Here is a 20,321-nt window from a genome sequence, read left to right on the forward strand (position 1 = left end):
GATTAGTATTTCTTCAGTAACAGAACACTTACTTTGGAATTCAAAATCTGTATTTTTTCACCTCTATCTGACAATCTAGAGACAAACATTCTGCAATTTATTTGGGTGAGAAAAACAACTACATCTATATATCTCTACCAGAACACAGTAGTACAGACACCGTAGCAGTCCTCATTAGAAGATAGGTATTAAAACATTAGAAAGTTGATGCCATTTCATTAATTTCATATTACTTCTCTAAAAACAAGGAACGAGTAAAACTGTTTAAGATGTATTTGAAACTTTGTTTACTTACACATCCAAAAAAAAATGTTCAAGATACCTCCCTTCCCCCAATTACTTTTTTAGCATGATTTAATAATATACCTTGTTCATCTGAAGGTTTTTTAGCTGTTGTTGCCACAGAAGGATAGTTTCTAGTCGGCAAATCCAAATATTGATGTTCCCTACCAACACAGATTTTCCTACTCCCCTAATCAGTATACAGAGAGTAGAACTCAGATCCTGTAGAAGATCTTTGATTAATCGTGGGTTATATTGGTCTTCCATGACTGGAAAACAAAACAAACCAAATACAATTTTGGTTAACTGAGTTAACTAAGCTAATATAGTTAGCTCAAGCTAATCAATGCTTTTTTAGATGAATCAATTACAAGTCAACTGTTTGTGTGCAAATAGCTGCCCTAATTCCCACAATGACATTCATTAATGCTGTTCCGTAAGTGCAAGATCAATAATTAGCAATTTCATAGGCAAATTTGATGTAATATTTCATGCTATGCATTTAATAAACTTAATACTAAACAGCTAGTTATACATCTGATTTCTTTTGTTCAAAGCTGATAGTATTACATCTGCATTTAATGTGGTTACCATAAAAGAAAAAAAAAATCCACATTAAGCAACAGCTTTTTTTTAAATAAACAAGAAAAGCAGTTACATACTTTAAATCTCATTATGTCATGCAAACTGAAAAACAAACATGTTGCTAATCTAAAAGCTTTCACACTTCATAAAGAATATAATTTAATAGTAACCAATAGTTTCTGAACAGAACCTAATTGTCATTTAACTTCACCAATTTGTTTCAACAGATATGATTCACTAATCAAGAGAAAACAATTTACTGAAACTGTGGAACTGGAAGTATAAAACCTTTCACTAATTAAGTATGCTATTGCTTTATCTTACAATGTGAAAACAGTAGTAAAGCTAACAAATAAACAACAAAAAATCAACTGATACGTTAGTGACAGCGAATAAATCTGAACAAGCAGATTACAAAACCTACCCTTCCGCACAATTTTGTCCAAAATGTTAAAGTAGTTCTTCTGCGCTGCACCACTCAGTGAAGTTAACTGGGATTTTGCAATTAACTGCAACAGCTAGGATGAAGAATTAAAACTTAGAAGAACGACAGAAGAAAAGGATGATTTAAAATACTCTCAGTACATACATTCACCCGCAACAGCCTAAAGCACTGCAACTGTATTTCATGATAACATTAACTACAAAGTTCAGAAAATGAAGACAGAAACACAGAAAGCTTTAGGCATTTCCACCCGCATCCCATGAATAACTCAGAGATGTACATTTTCAAAATGCTATACAAGTATCAGTGTTTATCTCTGGTAGAGCACATGACATATGGTCCTTATAAAATGCCATGAAAGAGAGGGAGTCTGGTTTGGAGACTCACAAATAGAAATATGGTCTTTGATGTGGCTAGGTCCTGAACCAGGTTGGTTCAGGAACAGATTTGGACAGATTTGGTGGCCAGGAACATCACTCTGAACTGATACCAACTACCAGACTTTCAAATTCTGAGTGAAAGTATCCTACTGGTCAAACCAAGCTGTGATGGATTTAGTGCACTGCTCATGGAGGGAAATGCTACACCTAAACTGGGAAAAAAAATTCTCTATTACTCCCACATTCAGGTCCCTGGTAGAAGAATCCACAAAAATTTAATAGTGAGCAGAATACATACTGTATCATTAGCTTCCCCATAACTATATAGTAAGGATCTCTTAACTGTCCATGTGTTTCTCTCTGGAACCACTGTGAACAGAAGAGTGGGGAGAACAGTGGGAAAGGTCTAGGGGAAGTTAACCAGAATAGCTTAAGGTCTCACTGCACATGAATGCCAAACTTGAGCTACTAGAGGCAGCCCTTCTCCCATTTTACACCTTTACATTTTAGATTCAGTTTTGTAGCTGATAAGGACTGTTGCCTCTTCAACAAAAACCAGTCTCTTAGCATGAATATGTAAGAGAAGCTTCAATGTTATGACTGTGCAGTGTTTAGAAGTGCAGCACTGAGCTCCACAATCGCAATTCATAATGCTGAGTTCGGAACAATGTTCTCAACACATCAGAAAGGGAAAGCAGGGAGCAGAAAGCAGCATCCCCTACAGAGCACTCTAAACACTAACCTGCAGAGCCGTGCTTTGTAGGACAGCATCAACTATTGGCACAGAGGGTGAACAAAGACTGAGCCTGCCAAAAATGATTTTTTTGTCTTCATTTCTAAAACACTGATTTGACACTGCACTCAACATTAATGTTCATTTGGAGGAAGAGAGAATACACCTGTTCACTCCCTGATTTAATAATGTTCCTTCTGGCTTCTCTGCATGATCCCTGACAAAACATTATGTGCTATGAAAGGAGGAAATAATTCTCCTGATGTATTTAAATACAAGCAATCTATTTATACAGCTTTTGAGACTAGATATCAAGACCTCTTTCTTGGCATTTTCAAAGCCTTTTAGTTTGATTAATAATTTAGAGCACACCTAGAGGCCTCTGGCAGTTTGCCAATCCAAGCAAGTATGTACACTTCTCTTGATTAATTTAAAAAAAATCCAGTTATGTCACTCAGACTACAGATCAAGTCAAAGAAACAAAATCCATCTGGCTGTTTTTAATGAAGATTCCAATTTCAGTGAAGGTTAATATACAAGCATTAAGACAACTCCAGCAAGTGCATGACTACACGGATCTGACACGAGTTCAGTCTTACTGATACATGCACAGCCATGTGCTTACGTTGCCTACTAGAAACTATAACTTCAAATGGATCAACTTTATTCAAACAGAAACATCTTGAAAAAAGACCATCCATATCAAACTCAATGTATCAGACATTTAACAGCTAAGAAATTATTATTATACTACAGCACAAACAAGCACAGGAAAACAGCTGAACATACCTCCTCCTACTGGCAGCCCTGAAAAGGTCTTGGGTACATATCTATATTAACTTTTAACAATGATTGGGAAGTTTTTGGTTAGTTGGAGAATCAAAAAGCATCATCTTGGTGGTCTGGGATCAAAGAAGAGCTATCCAGTAGGGCTTGGCATTCAAAAAAAATCTTCTGGATCTATATCTTGCTATTTTAAATGCAGCAAGCAGAACAACACACAAAAGTAGTCATCATTGTGTTCATGCATAACTAGGAATAATTCTTAGAGAAGAAGAAATAGGAACTGCTGCACTGCATTAGATGAGACCTACACAAAACATGTCCACCATTAGAAACCTCAGGGAAGTAAATGAGAACTTGTATAAAGCAGATTTTTATGGGATGACCTGCTTCTTAAATTAGGTCTCAGTTGCAGACTGCCTTAAAACCTGACACATCAGATTAAACATTGTTTTTAAAAATCTGTTGCAACTTCATATATTACTGACATCCACACAGATGTTTTAATTTATTACATACACCACCACAAATGTTTCTCAGGTCAACAAATTCTACAGCTACAGAACGAGGAGCAGCTGTCATTCATATTGATTACATTTATTAGCAGCTCAGGAACTTTGAAGGTCTTAGATGCATGGTTTCTGTACATGTTGATAAAAGTCAGTTTGCCTCCATCACCTCAGAGGAACTGATGCAGGTAATTTAATTAAATTTTTGTAATTGTAAAACAAGTCTAAAATTTAAAAAATTTCAAACAAATTCTAGAATGTTAAAAGGATTTTGGAAGTATGCCTGCTATTCTAAATCCATCCTAATTTCTTAGTGTCTATCATTACTCCAGTAACAGTTTGCATGACAAAGCCAAATTTCTGAATTTTAAAGTATTCCTCCTTTCTCAACAAGCTTAAGCCTGGCTAACTAAACCAGCCATTTTATATTCTTTGGTGAACAGAAGAGAAACTGGTCAATGTGCTTGTGTTAGACTTTGCACTTTGTTCTGATCAACTGTTTTGAGCAACACAGCTTAGGCACTGCAGCATCTTAAAAAACAGGTAAAATTCTAGTTCTGGACTCATTCTACCTATTTACCATTCAAGTGAGGCACTCAAGGTTGACTCCATTTAAAACACAACTGATCCTTTTTAGATGCCTTTTTTTCTTCCTACAGGTTCAAGGCTGGAAAGTCTTGGGAAAGGTCAAGTTTGCATTTCTGCTCCCAAAACAGCATTACAAAGCAATGTTCTGAACCACAATGCATACATATAACAAAAAAATCTGCAAAGGGAATAAAACAGTCAAGTACCCTAACCACTAGCCTGGAAGTGAATCCTTTTTGCTCTGTTTCTTTTGGTCTCACATCTCTTATTTTTCTGGAAGTATAATACACTGTCTCAGCTTCACAAAGATGGGTAGAATGTGTTTTCTCTCCAAATACTCCACAGCCTAGTGGTAAGGGTGTTCTCTTGGTATGTTTATTTAATTTTGATTTGTGTCTTTTCAAGCTCTGGATACATTCCAATGACTACATTATTTGTGAACAGCCTCAACACTGAGCTGAACTCTAATCCTGATATGTCTCACATTTTTAACTTCTTTAAGAGTTAGGACAAGCACTTTACTACCTCAAGTTAGCTGACAAAAAAAACAACTTGTCTAGACAAAGATCAGTATCTCCCAGAACAGGTACTTCCAAGTGGGCAGCTGGTTAGGCATCGAGGAAATTAAGGCATGGCATTATCTGGCTCTCTAAAGTACAATTTATGTACTTTTGGAAAATAGACAGATAGCACTGCTGTCCAGAACCTACAGATTTCATGCACTTAATTCTCAACTTAAGACTAGACCTGACCCAGAGAAGCTAACACAGTGAGACAGGGACTTGCAAGGAATCAGGAGATTAGTATGTCATAATTGTTTCTATAAACTCCATGTCACCACATTATTTGCAAAAGACAACTTGCAATAAAACTCATTCTGGAAGACACACAAAAAAAACCCACAACTGAAAAAGCTGGAGTCTCAAGTTTTAAGGGATGTTAACAAAGGCAAATGCATTTATATCTTGTCCTAGAGAAAAATTAAAAACAACAATATAAAGAGTGCAATGAATCACAGGACTTAAAGCTACAGAAGAAACAGAAACTGCAGAATATTTACACATAAATATTCTTCTGGAAATTACTGAAACCACAATCAGTGTTTCCCTGTAAATATATAGCACACTGGCCATCGCCATCCTCCTCAAGGCATTCAGAGAGCAATACAACAAGTTTTCACCAAAGAAAAGTTACTCAGTTTAAAGTTGCTTCATGCAGTATAAATTGCACATGAACAGGATATTTATGCAGTCACAAATCATCAGTTGTTCAGTGCAAAATTCTTTCTTTTGTACACATAGGCACATCAGCAAATGCAATTTCAAAATATGCGTATAAAATAAAGAGCTTACTTTGACCACGTAATTGAACCTCCTGATGTCCTGAATTGCGCTTGAAAAGTCTAAGCGGTTAAAAGCTTCTCCCAAAGTGCAATAGCCATGTCTCTGAGAAGAAGAATAAACACACTTTAAACGGAAAGAAACAAAGATAAAATTGAGGAAAACATTCAGAAAAGCACTCTGTCAGGCAACTGATGCTTATGTATAGCATGCTTCCTGGAAATAGAATGTATCTGGACCGAAGATTTATTTACTTTCTCATAGAACAAATGAAACCAGATATGCTGTTTGCAACCAACACGTACATCTGCAACCTTACTCAACAGCAAGGCCTTTGAAGTCATACTAAACATGCAGCCTGTAATCACTGGTATCTGAGCGTTCTGGGAACCTACTCCCCTATTGCATGACCACAATGCTGGTACTCCCTCATGGCTATCACGCTCCCCATTTACCTCAGCACAAGGTAGAGCTTGTTTGAGCAGTCTGAGCTTACAACCATAAGCATTACCTGATTGAGTTTATGTTCACATTTGAGGGCAAGAACAAAGCTACTTGCTCCTGGAACTGGAAGAACATATGGTCTCAACATCTAGAATTTATTTTCTGGGTGCTACAAGTTTAGGGACAGTTTTTCTTAGGTACCAAGAACAAGAGAAATTGCATTTTTTTTTTTTCTTTTGTTGCTTCTGCACAGCTGTCTTAAGGTGAAAATGGAAGTTTCAGAGGCTGTTGTGGAACTATTTAAGGTGGTAGTGGCAGCCTGAAATGACATGGGATCACACAAGCTGAGTAAATTTGGAGTCACAAAGCCACACAGCCTTGCAGCAAATATAATGAGGCTAGAAAAACCCTACAACTAGTGAGAGAGATACTTGCAGAGCAGCATGCTAGTATGGCTCATCAGCCCAGGGAAAAGGGGGATAAATAACTATTTGAAGTTCATTCCTAGACAGACTTCCTCAGTGAATTACGCGATGGTGAAAAGATGGCAGTACAACCTAACGTTCCCTTGTGCAACCCAATGAAAGCTTTCTCTGGATGTAACACAGTGGGACAGGAGACAGTTAACTCTTCACTGCAGAGTGGTGGTAATTACTGCCCATCCTTTAGAGACTAAATTCATACTGCTTGCTCATCCAATTAATATACCTGAGATCCAAGGGCACTGCATGCTTCACAATATGTACAACTTGGCTGGCTAACAGCAGTGAATTAACACAAAACTTTTGTTGAAATTTAAATAATTGTGGCTGTTCTCTGGCTAAACGGTCATCACAAGGCCATGCTTAAGTATATTAACATGAGAAACCCCTTGAACTGCTGGAAGCACATTTCTATGAAGCTTCAGCTCAGCCTTTCCCAATGCACTATCACGACAAAATTATTCAAAGTGCATCTCCTACTTCATTTCAGCTATATACCTGCACTTGTTTTGGACTGACTTATTTTCAGCAGTCTCCCATAGCATGTTTCAGATGCTTCTTATCAATACCTTCCTAACTCTTGTCATTCTGCCCTAAAATTCAGTATCCAACTTGGAAAAAAAATCTTCCTAGCTGTGAGACTTAGCCATTTTGAAATCAAGTAAAGAATATAACCTGTAAGGAAAAAGTAAGCTAATCTAAAACATAATTTACAGAGACTCTAAACTGTTGTTCTGAACTTTTTTGTTCAAGTATGCTTCTTCCTTACTACTTTTTCATTCTGCTACTTAACTTTTAACTTTAAGCTTTTGAATTTATGCAAGGAATTACTTCAAAAATATTAGTGATCAGTTCTGACCATCCTTGCTTTGTTTGTCTGTGGTGGGGTTTTTTTTGTTGTGTTTTTTTTCTAAACAGGAAAGGTGAACAGTCAACTATTAGAAGACAACAGCAGTGACAAGAATAAGCTAACTGGTACACCAAAATATTTTGTCCACTCTCTGAGTGGACAAAACACCCAAGCAAATCACACATCACCAGTACACCAACTTCTGCACAAGCAGGGAAAAAAACCCCACCAACACACAGGCTATGAAAAGGACAGCAGTGAGTGATTTTAGGCAATTTGTGTTTTGGCCTGAATGTAGTTCAAAAACTCAACTTAACAACCATTCAAAATACCATAATTACTGGTGACAGTCTGTCGTTGTCCCTTCCTTCTTATCCTACATTTGAGACAGCACAAAGGGAAGAGGGTGCTTGAGACTTTTGCAGACCAATGTAAGTAACCGCATCTATCACAGATAAAGACGAAACTAGAGAAGAGGGCTATGAATCTGGTGAAAGGCTCTGTAATACCCTTCAGATACAGAAGAGCCCCTGGGTCCCTGGCCTGCAAAGTGAAGCTGTCCAGTGTCTCCTCTACATAAGCTCTCTCCACAACACCATGCTCTCCCTGAGTACAGTGCTCTTTATGGTTTCAGCTCCAAAATGGAAAGCCAACTTTTGCCTGTGTGGCTAGGGGTCATCACATTCACCTTCCTCTCTCTCTCTCTCTCCTGGCTTGCATTACTGTGGACAAAAGACATCCTTACAGGTGTTCAAGTTCCATCCATCCCAGATAACCATAGGAATCAACATAGAAATGAAACTCGAACTTTAAGACAGTTTATCTCTACATACAAGGGATGTATATTTTAATTCTCGGCTTTCCAGGAGGTCATTTCAAGATCTTTCATGTTCCATTTACAGTTGCACGATCCAGTTTATATACCAAACTGAAAACATCTGGACTTTGTGAAATACAAAGGTCCTCTTTGCAAAGTTTGAAACTGAAGTTTTACTTACTTATATTCAAATTTACACCAAGATTCCAAAATATCAGGTAGCTGTCTGCTTACATCTTCTTTGGAAACATTAGTCTGGTTTTGCAAATACTTTCAATTTTAGTTCAAAGACACATGTTACAGATAGAGACAGATGGGCCTGGAGAAGTAGTGGAGAACTACTACATCCATCCTTGCAAGTTTCCACATCTCTGCTGCACTGACCCACATGAAAGCCACTTTGCTGGCTGCCTTGGCCTCACGACATGGAGGTGTACTATATTGCCAATGAAGAGAGAGTTGAATATAACCCCTAAGACCACACAGCACAAAGTCTTTTTTTTTTTAATATGCTACTTGTCAATTAAGCAACATAAAGACTGTAGGAATTGACCCCCAGCATGCAAGACTTACTTCCCTGGTGCTTTCTTTATGAACATAAATCCACTTTTCACGATAAAAACCTAAAATAAAAATCAAAATATAAGCATTTTTGGGCTTCCACTTTAGGTAGTGCCTTCTAGAAAGAAATTGAACAAAACAGACGATCCTCAATAAAATGCTTCATAAAACAGGAGAAACAGTAGAACAGTTTTAATGAAGGAAGTTTATAAAGGCTGAAAAGGATTATTACAAATTTTCAGAAGTTATGTACTTCAAGAAAATAAAGGAAAATAATTTTGTTTAACTTTTTATAATTTTATAAATCAAAACACAAGAGTTAGCACACAACTAGCAGACATAGCACATCTTTTGTTGATTGTGTGCCAACAACAGTCAATTTCTCCAACAAAACCCCTGATCTTTTTTAACCCAATAGGCTCCTTACCACTTAACACAGGAAAGTACAGAAATGAGCAACCTTTTTGTTCCTGAACACTCTACCCGTCTAACGTACTTTCTTCTGTAAAGGTGCCAGCTCTGCATCCACTTGGTTCAACTAGCTGCAGAATGCTGCAGGGAAGTCAACTACACAAGACCAATGAAGGTAACTAGGCAGACCTTCAGCTTTCAGGAGCCTGGTGTGCTGACCAGCTATATGTATTACATACATATAGCCACTTGAATCTTTTGTATACTTTACACCCAGACAAGCCTGGGGAAGCTCACAGCTTTCTGCGAGACCATCTCTGTTATAATTTTGGGAATATACAAATAATGGAGATCACTTCAAGATCAAAGCATTAGAAGCACCAAAAAGTTGCTTATCAACTTACCTTTTTTTACCTACTCTACTTCAATAAGTTTACTTGCTGTCATACACATTTGCAGTCTGAAGTACAGATGATCTTTTACAAGTGAGAGCTGATAAAAATGACTGATATTTTAAATTTTTTATGAAAGGGGACTTTTTTCCCAATAAATTCAATACTGATAAAGTCTTTACCAAGAGCTATAGGTATTATGACAAAATATATTTACTTATGAACTAATTCTAGCGCTGTATCACTAATCAGAATTTGAATTAAGCAAAAATAAAGCAGCAGAAGCTTCCAGAAGCATTCAGAAGAATTTTATCTAAAAGTAGTCCATAAAACAAAACAATGGTTAGTGTCAGAAGACATTTATTATTCAAGAACTACTATTCTTAAATGAATTACCTTTGGATCTTTGGAAAACATACAACAGATGATCACTGTCACAGTTCCATTAAGATGTATCACTTCTGACACCAGAATTTGTTGCTAATACATTAGTAAACATAACTCAGAAGGCTACTTTATAGATGAGTATAAATAAACAGCTATTACAAAATTTTGCTGAACCTACAAGCATCTTCTAAAATAAATAAAAAAACAGCCTTACATTGCGAATCTGTGTTATTCCTAAAATGATCTTTTTTCCTTTTCTTGGCTGCAAACTCACAGTCTTCAGTACTGTATATTTCTTCATCTTCCTCATCACCAGTCAAGATGCTGAAATAAACACATCTAATTAGAATAGCAGTGATTAAATATTTAAGATGCATACAGCTTATAATTCTCTGCATTAAAGTCCGCCAGCTGGGGAAAAATAAAAAGTATTTTTAATGATGTTCCTCCACCTGATGGTCTATAGCAACACATTCCTTTAAGAGAGAAGCTGTCTTGCTCTGTTCTTCCCAGTGGAGTTGAATTTTATGCCAAAGAGATTAAATACACAAAAGTATCTTCCTAATGGGTATCTTGTAAGTCATTACTGACATTTAGGAAGGACTACTGAGGAGACAGTACTAGATGGACAACTGGCTGCCTGCAAAGCTCTAGGGTACAAAAATTCATTATTTGAAACAAGCCAAGCCTTGACCTGTGCACACAGGTAAAAGTCAGCACAGAATTACTGCGCGTCCCCGCAGAAGCAGAAAGCCAGCAAAGACAGACCTCTCTCTTACTACTGTCAACTTTGCAGCAAATTTGCGTCTGAATCATAACACTGCACGTAACTTATGTGTCACAATACTGTTTTACCAATGATTTGTAGGGTATCAATAACCATACAGCCCACTCTCTCGTAGGGAAACAGCTATACCTACGTCATTTATGACAGTTAACCATGTAATGTAACGCAAAGGACTGTACTGAATAACTATAGTGTATATACAGATAATGTGAGCGTGTATATATAAAAAATATATATGAAGAAACTATTACAAGAATTCTGTTGGATAAACTAACCTTTCTAAAATTCATATACATTAAAAAACTGCCTGTGCCACATAAAGCCTACACAGTTTCATAAGGCTTTGCTTTCAATTTTTGCAGATAATTTGAAGGAACAGAAATACAGATAAGAATTGGTGTTCATTTTTCTAGCACAGAGAAGGAAGATACTTCACATGAAGGCCACAGCCATGGACAGATAAGCAGAACAACTAAGGATATGTAGTAGTGAAGCTTAACTATAGGACTATTTTATTTCCCCATTATTATTCTTTGACAAGAAAGTTCTATGCAAAACCCTTCCTATTCATTACTGGTTTTCAATCCAAATTCGCCAGGTGAACCAATCAATGCCAGTTTGAACTTCAAATTGCACCAACAGCTGGACATTGTAAAACTGAAAGACACCAGTTTATTAAAAACATCCCTGTACTTGGGCATTAAGTTGCAAAAATCAAGTTGTATTAGTTTATTGTTACTAGTTTATACAGTTAACATTTTCAGGCTTGAATCTTCTGTTAAGGAGAATGACTAAACAATACTGTAAAAAAAGCTTAGTTTTCCTATTTGTTTTCCTAATCGCTCTAATCAGTAAATGCTAGCTCAGCTTAAAGATACACAAGTTGAGAAGACTCAGAAAGTTGCTTTCATCTTAGGTTTAAATACTGAAAAAAGCTCACACCTCTGCATTCAGAGAGAGCTCAATGCAAGGTGAGGTTTTTTTTCCCCAAAGCTATTATAAAGGAAATTTCTTTTTAATCTCACCAAAATAATTAATTTAATTGCGTTTTTAGCATATTGACCACATCACCACAACACATGAGAAGCTATTGCAGAATCAGAAAAGCTGTTACAGAACCAGAAATAGAGCCCAAAGCTCCCAGAGCTAGCTTTATCATCCTAACAACAGATAAAAGTCTAGAGATATAGCCTGATACTCTGCAACATAATTCAGGCAGAACAGAAACATGCTCATTCCCACTGACCCAGTGAAAGGAGGAGAGGAGGGGAGGCAGCATTCCTGAAGGCCTGCTTCAGAAGAGGAATGTTATTCTGGCACGATTCCTTCTTTTGTTCCTGGAGAGGAAGTGTCCCTAGAAGACCATTTAGACCAGTAACAAACCTGAAGTGATTTAAATCCCACCTCTGCCCCCACACTTCCTCGAGCATCAGATAAACAAGCAAGGCAGCTTAAGGACAGTCAATCAATACAAGGAATTGTGAAGATGAAGGGGGCTATTTCAAACACCTTTATCTGTCATTCAAATTTGCCTGTGACATTCCTGGAATTCTTCATGTAGTTTTAAAGAAAACCTGATTTGACTGTTATCTCTGAGGATCTTCTTCTCTGAGGCTTTATTTCCTCCTGTGCTGTCCCAGTTCACAGTGGAGAGTCATTCCCTACTTATCTGTAACCATCACCATTCTTCTTGACAAACTTTAAGTTTCTTGCCAAGAATGAAAGCAAGGGTCCCCCAGACATCACAAGAATGGGACAGAAATACACGTACTCCCCCAGTAACTATTAGCCTCCCTTCTAGAAACCTGGAAAGCTGGTTAACAAGTAGCAAAACTGCTCCACTGTTTCCCAAAGCAACCCCTGCCCCCCTGCAAACACCAAGCTAAGATACAAGAAACTGAATCAAGTGCTGCATGTGCCACATGTTTTAACAGATGCCTTAATTTAATGTTTTTACCATAATACTGCACATGACAACTAAGCCCACCTGGAAAGACTTAAATACATGCCTAATACTGCCAATTTACAACTATCCTTACTTTCTTGTCTTGATGATGCACTTCTTCATAAAGAAATATTGTAGAGCTTCTAAAAACAAAGTACCTGGCATCCTTAGAACAATACCCTAAAAGCATGCAAGAATTTCAGCTTTTTCAAAAAAGTAATTTCATAACAGTATTTAAATAACCTCTTGGATATGACACTTAAAACACTGGAAAACTTAACAGGGTTATCCTAACTCCAACTATTCTTCCTCATCCCCTTGATTCTTTTCTCATGGAGGAAGGAAAGACCTCAAGTCATGCAATTACCTACTAAGACACACTAAGTGTTTTAGAATAGACTTAAAGCCATCTATAGCTTGATCAGGCATGGAAAATTCTGAGGTAAGTGCCTGCACCAAATATCATTACAATGTATTTACGAAATGACACAATTATCTAAGACTAGATTCATAGATTCATAGATTCATAGATTTCTAGGTTGGAAAAGACCTTAGAGATCGAGTCCAATCATCCCTAATCCCCATTAAACCATATTCTCAAGTAGATCATCCACCCTATTCTTAAACACATCCAGGGATGGGGACTCAACCACCTCCCTGGGCAGCCTATTCCAGTGGCTGACAACCCTTTCAGAGAAGAAATACTTCCTAACATCCAACCTGAATCTCCCCTGACTAAGCTTATGCCCATTTCCTCTTGTTCTATCACCCATCACTAATGTAAAGAGCCCTTCCCCTACCTCCCCACCATCTTTTCTCAAGTATTTATAGGCCATAATCAGGTCTCCCCTCAGCCTCCTCTTCTCCAGGCTAAACAGCCCCAACTCCCTCAGCTGCTCCTCATAAGTTTTATTTTCCAGCCCCTTGACCAGTTTAGTTGCCCTTCTTTGGACTCGCTCCAGGAGCTCAATATCTCTCTTAAAGCGAGGGGCTCAAAACTGGACACAATATTCCAGGTGCGGCCTCACCAGTGCCGAGTACAGGGGCAGGATCACTTCCCTGCTCCTGCTGGTCACACTATTCTTGATACACGCCAGTATCCCATTGGCCTTTTTGGCCACCTGGGCACACTGCTGGCTCATATCAAGCCGGTAGTCAACCAACACCCCCAGGTCCTTCTCCGCCAGGCAGCTCTCCAGCCACTCTTCCCCGAGCCTATAGCGATGCTTGGGGTTTTTATACCCCAAGTGAAGGACTCTGCACTTGGCCTTATTAAAGCTCATGCCATTGGCCTCAGCCCAACGATCCAGTCTGTTCAAATCCCTCTGAAGGGCCTCGAGCAGATCGACACAGCCTCCCAGCTTGGTGTCGTCCGCAAATTTACTGAGGGTACATTCAATTCCCTCATCCAGGTCATTGATAAAGATGTTAAACAGAACTGGACCCAGCACTGAGCCCTGGGGAACCCCACTGGTGATCGGCCTCCAGCCGGATTTAGCCCCATTTACCACCACTCTTTGGGCCCGGCCATCCAGCCAGTTTTTAACCCAAAGGAGGGTGTGCCTATCCAGGCCAGCAGTTACCAGTTTCTCAACCAGAACACTATGAGAAACTGTATCAAAGGCTTTACTGAGGTCTAGGAAAACTACATCCACAGCCCTTCCCTCGTCAACCAGGTGGGTCACCCTGTCATAGAAGGTGATCAGGTTTGATTGGCAAGACCTGCCTTTCATAAACCCATGTTGACTGGGCCTGATCACCCGGTTAACCTGTATGTGCTCATTAATAGCACTCAAGATAACCTGTTTCATGACTTTGCCCATCACCGAGGTCAAACTGACAGGCCTGTAGTTCCCCAGATCCTCCTTCCGCCCTTTTTTGTAAATGGGGGTAACATCCGCCAGCCTCCAGTCCAGCGGAACTTCCCCAGTGAGCCAAGAGAAGATTCAAGTCCAAGGACTTTCTATACAGTGCCAAAGACACTTTTGTGAACACCGTATCTCACTTTCAGAATTGGACAAGAGGCATGGAAGACTCAAACGACTACCCTGCCAGCCCAAGTAGTTCGTAAGAGCCTAACACACAAAAAAAGGAACATTATCATCACGAAAATCTTATTAGTCTGATTCCCTCTTTCTTTTACCTCAAAAGGAAAGCGTAAGACAGCTTTACTCCTAAGTTGTAGGCTACTGTGAGGTACTTACATACAATTCTTAAGGCAGTGCTCTTCTCTCTCTCTCACCATGCTTCAAGGACACACTGTCATGGCACTGGAAATATCTATCTGTGCTAGAATTTATAGGTACAAATTGCAGGTAGTTGTGGCCAACATTTGGCCCACAGAGCCTGAATGAGCACTGCCTCAACCATATTTCCAGTTACTGTATTCCTTGGATACAAGGCACTCTTCACTTACATAATAATATTAACTATCTAAGTAAGTTAAGAGCTACAGAAATGAGAGTTTCATTTTCTCCATCTCAGTTTCCATAAATGGAATTAATTTAAAGTGCAACTATTCAAATGTTATTCCAAGTCATTTAAATTGTTCCTGCGTAAGTGATTATGTTTATTCAAGGATGGCTGTCAGTAAGTCCACTATTTTTAACTAATTCGTCCACTCAATTCACCAAAGCACCGGATGACTAATTGAATAAGATAAAAAGTTCAACTTTAATAAAATCATATTCTTCAATTTATGTAAGCTATTTACATGTCTTGAAGGTTTATTTCTGAATCTGTGAGCAGATCTTTTTAATTTCTGAAGGGAAAGTATCTGTGATTGATAAAAGACAGTTTGGCAAGTAACTCTATCCATACTTTCTCATAGAAGAGAATATAAGTAATAGTAAATGAGGTTTCAGTCAACCACATGGCTTAAATATATTTATTTTTCAAGGCAAACTGCCGTTACTCCCTGGAACACAACAGTCAAGTGCTATACCTTTAGCACAGATTTCTACAGAATATTTTGGTGAAAAGTATTCTTTCATTTAATAAGTGAAAATAAATAAAATCCTGTTAGGATGACTGGCATATACCATCACCCCTATCCATAGGGCAGTTTAAAAAGAGATAAATAAGTACTTATGTATCGCTTACTATATACTTCTTCCACAAGGAAGAAAGCCTTTTATCAAGCCTCATTCTTATTCAGTGCTATATGATGTTAACAGATATCCTACGCTGAGCTGTCTATTCAACATACCCAGGTAATTGTTTCAAGTAGCTTAAGATGGTACAGAGAACCGGCCAGTAAGACACAACACACTGCTGTACCTCAATACAAAGGCCTGCACACGGCATAGAACAACTCCATGCCTGGGTATATGCTGGGTACAGACTGACTAGGAAGCAGTTTTGCAGAAAAGGAGCCAGGGGTCTTGTGGATAACAAGCTGGACACGGGTCAGCAGTGTGCCCTTGTGTTGTAGAAGGCAAACTGCACCCTGGGTGGAGTTAGCAAGAGTGTATCTGCAGAATGAAAGAAGTAATCATCCCCCTCTGTTTGGGATGAGAAACTGCACCTGGAGTACTGTGTCTAGTTTTGGGCTCCCTAATACAATAAAAACATTGGCGTACTGGAACAAGTCCAATGGGGAGTTACCAAGGTGATTCGGGACCACACGATGCATGAGGGTAAGAGAACTGAGCTTGTTCAGTGCTGAAAAGTAGGTGGTGGTGGAGGGAAATCTGATTACTGTCCATATCTAATAAGAAGGTATAAAGAAGACAGTCAGATTGTAAGATTAGAGGAGGTGGGCAGCAACTAGTCAAGTAGTAACAGACACTATCTGTGATAAGATAAATTTTTATTACAATGGGTGAGCAAGGCAGGAGGAAACAAACAAGCAAAAATCACAGTGAGGATAACAGAACTTCGAACAGGGGCCCAGAGAGGATTTCCATTCTTGGAAATGCACACAGCTCAAACAGGCAAGGCCCTATACAACCCAGCCTCAGATGGCCTTGCTTTGAGCACGCATTTGCACTAGATGACTCCCAGAGGTACTTTCCACCCTAAATTGTTCTATAATATCGTGCAAATAGACATTAATTGCTGTTTAGCAGCAAAGGTTAACTCATAGATCCAAAGTTCAAGTTGTAGTCATAGATTCAATGTTCCAATTACAGTGAAATTGCTCGCAAGTAGTTCTACTTTGTCAAGAAGTACTAACTTCAATTCTGTAGTCTAAGTCTGGGCAATATATATTTTGAACTGAATAGACAAGCAGAATTAAAAAAAAAATAGAGCTACAGAATATGGTGTGGCTTGGCTTTGCTAAGTAGGAGACGTGCAAGGTGAAGATGGGGAACTGGGGAATTGCTACAGATGTAGGTTGGTCCCCGAGTTTGTGATTCCAACAAATTGGCAAGCTAGCCTAAGAAACACAAATCATAAAACATCTTGGATTTAATTAAAACCTTTTTTTACCCTAGAGCATTTCACGACCAGTCCCTTCAAATTAATGTACTATTTTAGTCCTGAACTTTAATACTTTTACATCTATCCAAAACTAGTTGATTTAAAACTGTTTCTAGCAAGAGAACTCCAAAGGAGTTCAATACCAAGTTCTTTCAAGACTAAGAAAAAAAAGATTTGGCATTTTTTCTTGAAGAAGCAATAAAAATACCTCATCTTGCTCTCTGGAGAAAAGATAAATATATCTCAACAAATAATTACAATAAGACCACCAAAAGTCTTAATATTCAAAAATCCATAATTTATATCATACTTGACAAACAATATTCATTAAAGCAGTCTACAAAATAGAATTATTTAGTAACTGTGCAAGCAGCTATCAAAACTGAATTAGATTTTTCTGTCATATGCCAACTATATTATTAGATATATGAAAAAGGAAAGAAAATATTTTTTCAAAGGTATTTAAGAGACTTTTATGTTGGAGGCTTACTGAACACTCTTCTAGATAAGCATAGTCTTTTGTATCCACAATGGCCAGACTGTGTGCAAAAAGAAGCCCAAACAACACCAGTGAGAGACGAACACAAAAAGAAAAAAGGCATCAAGAAAACCATATGTCAAGATAAGCTTAATAACAATTCTTCACTGCTTGATAACTCTCTTGAGGTTTATTTCACAAATTTAGAAGACACAAGTGTATGAGTACAGCAAGTCCTAGTTTGCCAGTAAATTCCCTCTAAATCAGACCAGTTACTGTATCATTCACTGGATTAACAATAAAACACTGAATGTTCCCTTTTCTCATGCTGGAATTTATGACCAAGAACGCTATCCCTGAGAATTACATCTTCATGGAGAAACCAAGCAGAAATTTGTTTGAACAAGGCTATTTATACCACACCAGTCAGTGGGCATCTGCCACAAGTATTACTTTATTTAACTACTATCTTTCTCACCTGTTCTACAGGAGCACACGCAGTCATATATTGTGTTAGAGAATTGCCATTAAACTACTATTAATTGTGTATTTGGAGCAAAGGCACTATATGACTGCCATAAACAGTCCTAATCCAACATCCAATCAGCAGAAAGTCTTCCTTCTTTTCCAGGTAACATTTCAATACACCTGTTGCACTTGCAACTTTAAACAGTACTTGTCAGTTTTTTTGTTTGTTTAAAGGTTTTTTTTATTATTTTTAAAGACCTATAACACAAGAAGGGGTCTGTCTGCCTAAAACAAGCAACTCACCAAAAAGTGACAAGTCAGTCTCCATAGTGGTCTCCTGTCTGCCTAGCTAAACAAAACACACAGTTGCATTTGTAAACTTCTAGCACATGCAGATGATATCCACCACAAACACTCCCAGTCTGAATGGAAATTAAGTCAATCTTTGCCTTCCCACCTGCTATTAACTCACATAGAAACTTTTTTTTTAAGAACTTACACAGTGTGACTGATATTAGTCAGCTGATTATTTCCATCCTCAAGTGCAGGACTGAAGGGTTCACACCGTTTCCATCCATCTTCTGTTTTAACCCATCTCCATCCAGGGGATCTCCAGTCTTGGCCCAAAAATGGCATGGTTTCTCTATAAGGAGCAAGAACATTGTTTGTGTATTAGTTAATTATCAAGAAAAGTTGCAAAACTTCCTGTGATTACTTCAGCTTTCTCTTTAAGCTTAAAAAAAAATTTAATGATTACCTTGAGGAAAGAAAGTTCTCTGCAGGGCATTCTTTTAAGAAATAGATTCAGTGGTTTCTTAAGTAAAGTTTTGATTCTGTAACCTCATTCTTCTTGTGTTTCAGCATTTATTAGATCAAGGTAGGTTTCCTAGTTCTTTACAGAACAAGGAAAAGAATGATGGTGGTCCAGGAAAGAAACAATACCAAAATTGTATCCTGTGTAATCTACTCTGCCACAATCAAATAGATTACTGATTTTGAGACGTGACTAAGAAATGGTTGTTAAAGAGTCTGACAGACCATAAAATCAATGTTGCTCTTTTTATTTTTTTAAAGATTTAAAAATACTGAGTTTGTGCTACACTGTATAGTGATGTTTCAGTAAAAGAATTTTCCCAAATATTTTTTCAGTTGTTGTTGAGGGTCAACTCCCAGACTAGGCTATTAACTGGATACCAGGACAAACAGAGACTGCAACATAAAGTCAACTGTGAAAGGTCTCCTGAAGTTCCTACAAATAGATGCAAAAAGTCAAAGGTATACTAATCAAACAGTGTTCTGCAAAAGGGAGATTGACTTCTGACACAAAGTAATAATCTGAAGGAAGCAGTTTTCTATGCTTCGAAAACTCTGACCTTGCTGACTTTTGCCCTCTTCTTCCCGTTCATCATGCATATATGTTGCTCCTTATTTTAACTAGAGATTTCACATGCAAGCTATACAGGGAAAACAGAATTATCATTTTTGACATGTATGTCAACATATCACACCAAAAGCTTTGTTCCTAAGAAGTATGCATTTCAACTTGAAAAAAATGTTAGGCCACATCAGTTAAACATCATTATGAATTTATCTATCCATTTGCAGTCTTGACCAGCATCTGCCTAATAAACTAGTTGGAACAGAAGGCAGCACACAAGCATAAAAAGCCTGAAGAAATACAAGTTGAGTGAGCTAATGTTGTGGGGTTTTTTTAATTAAAAAAACACACACCATACAAAACAAAGTGCATTGCCTAGCCTTCAGCATTGACTCAAGTCCCCTTGCTACTCATAACAGCCTTCCTCTGCATCTAACAGGAATCTTTTCCAAAATTTACCACATCCTTTTCGCCAGTCACCACAAACTCTGTTCCTGCCTATCTGCTTTTCCAATCTCTTTACTACTTCCTAGAGAACTCCTCTCATTTTGACTGAAATTAAGGCCCCTTGTCTTTATAATACAAGCGTTTAAATAGTTGATAATCATGAGTACATTTCAGAATAGCATAGGTTAAAGCATTTTTACTCCTGCCAAGATAAGCAGAATTTACCTGGAAATTTGTTATATCACTGAAACAGACCAAGAAAACAGCAGATAACAAGTCAAAAACATTCTCTTAGACAAATATAAAACAAAAGTTTTTGAACCATATCTAGACATACAGAGCTTACAATCTATTCCTGGTCAGCAGCTCAGATATAAAAATAAAACACTAGTGTAAGTGCATGT

The 20,321-nt window shown here is 37.9% G+C and overlaps 1 protein-coding gene across 3 annotated transcripts in view; it reads right to left on the reverse strand.

Moving 5' to 3' along the window:
* Nucleotides 1–18,729, reverse strand: part of FBXO25 (F-box protein 25) — a 32,684-nt gene extending 13,955 nt beyond the window's left edge. For 2 of the 3 annotated variants that reach the window (XM_086608349.1, XM_086608350.1), the window contains exons 1-6: nucleotides 18,592–18,729; nucleotides 10,204–10,313; nucleotides 8,812–8,861; nucleotides 5,658–5,750; nucleotides 1,292–1,385; nucleotides 367–551 (exon numbers count right to left, since the gene is read on the reverse strand). In XM_086608349.1, coding sequence (XP_086464475.1) covers nucleotides 367–551; nucleotides 1,292–1,385; nucleotides 5,658–5,750; nucleotides 8,812–8,861; nucleotides 10,204–10,313; nucleotides 18,592–18,728 — 669 coding nt within the window. In that variant the 5' untranslated portion in view covers nucleotide 18,729. Of the gene's footprint in view, nucleotides 1–366; nucleotides 552–1,291; nucleotides 1,386–5,657; nucleotides 5,751–8,811; nucleotides 8,862–10,203; nucleotides 10,314–18,591 lie in introns of those variants that run through there. The other variant, XM_009977520.2, reaches the window with a different exon arrangement.
* Between the last annotated feature and the right edge of the window lie 1,592 nt (nucleotides 18,730–20,321).

The sequence above is a fragment of the Tauraco erythrolophus genome, chromosome 2, assembly GCF_009769465.1.
Source record: "Tauraco erythrolophus isolate bTauEry1 chromosome 2, bTauEry1.pri, whole genome shotgun sequence".
Lineage (NCBI taxonomy): Eukaryota > Metazoa > Chordata > Aves > Musophagiformes > Musophagidae > Tauraco > Tauraco erythrolophus.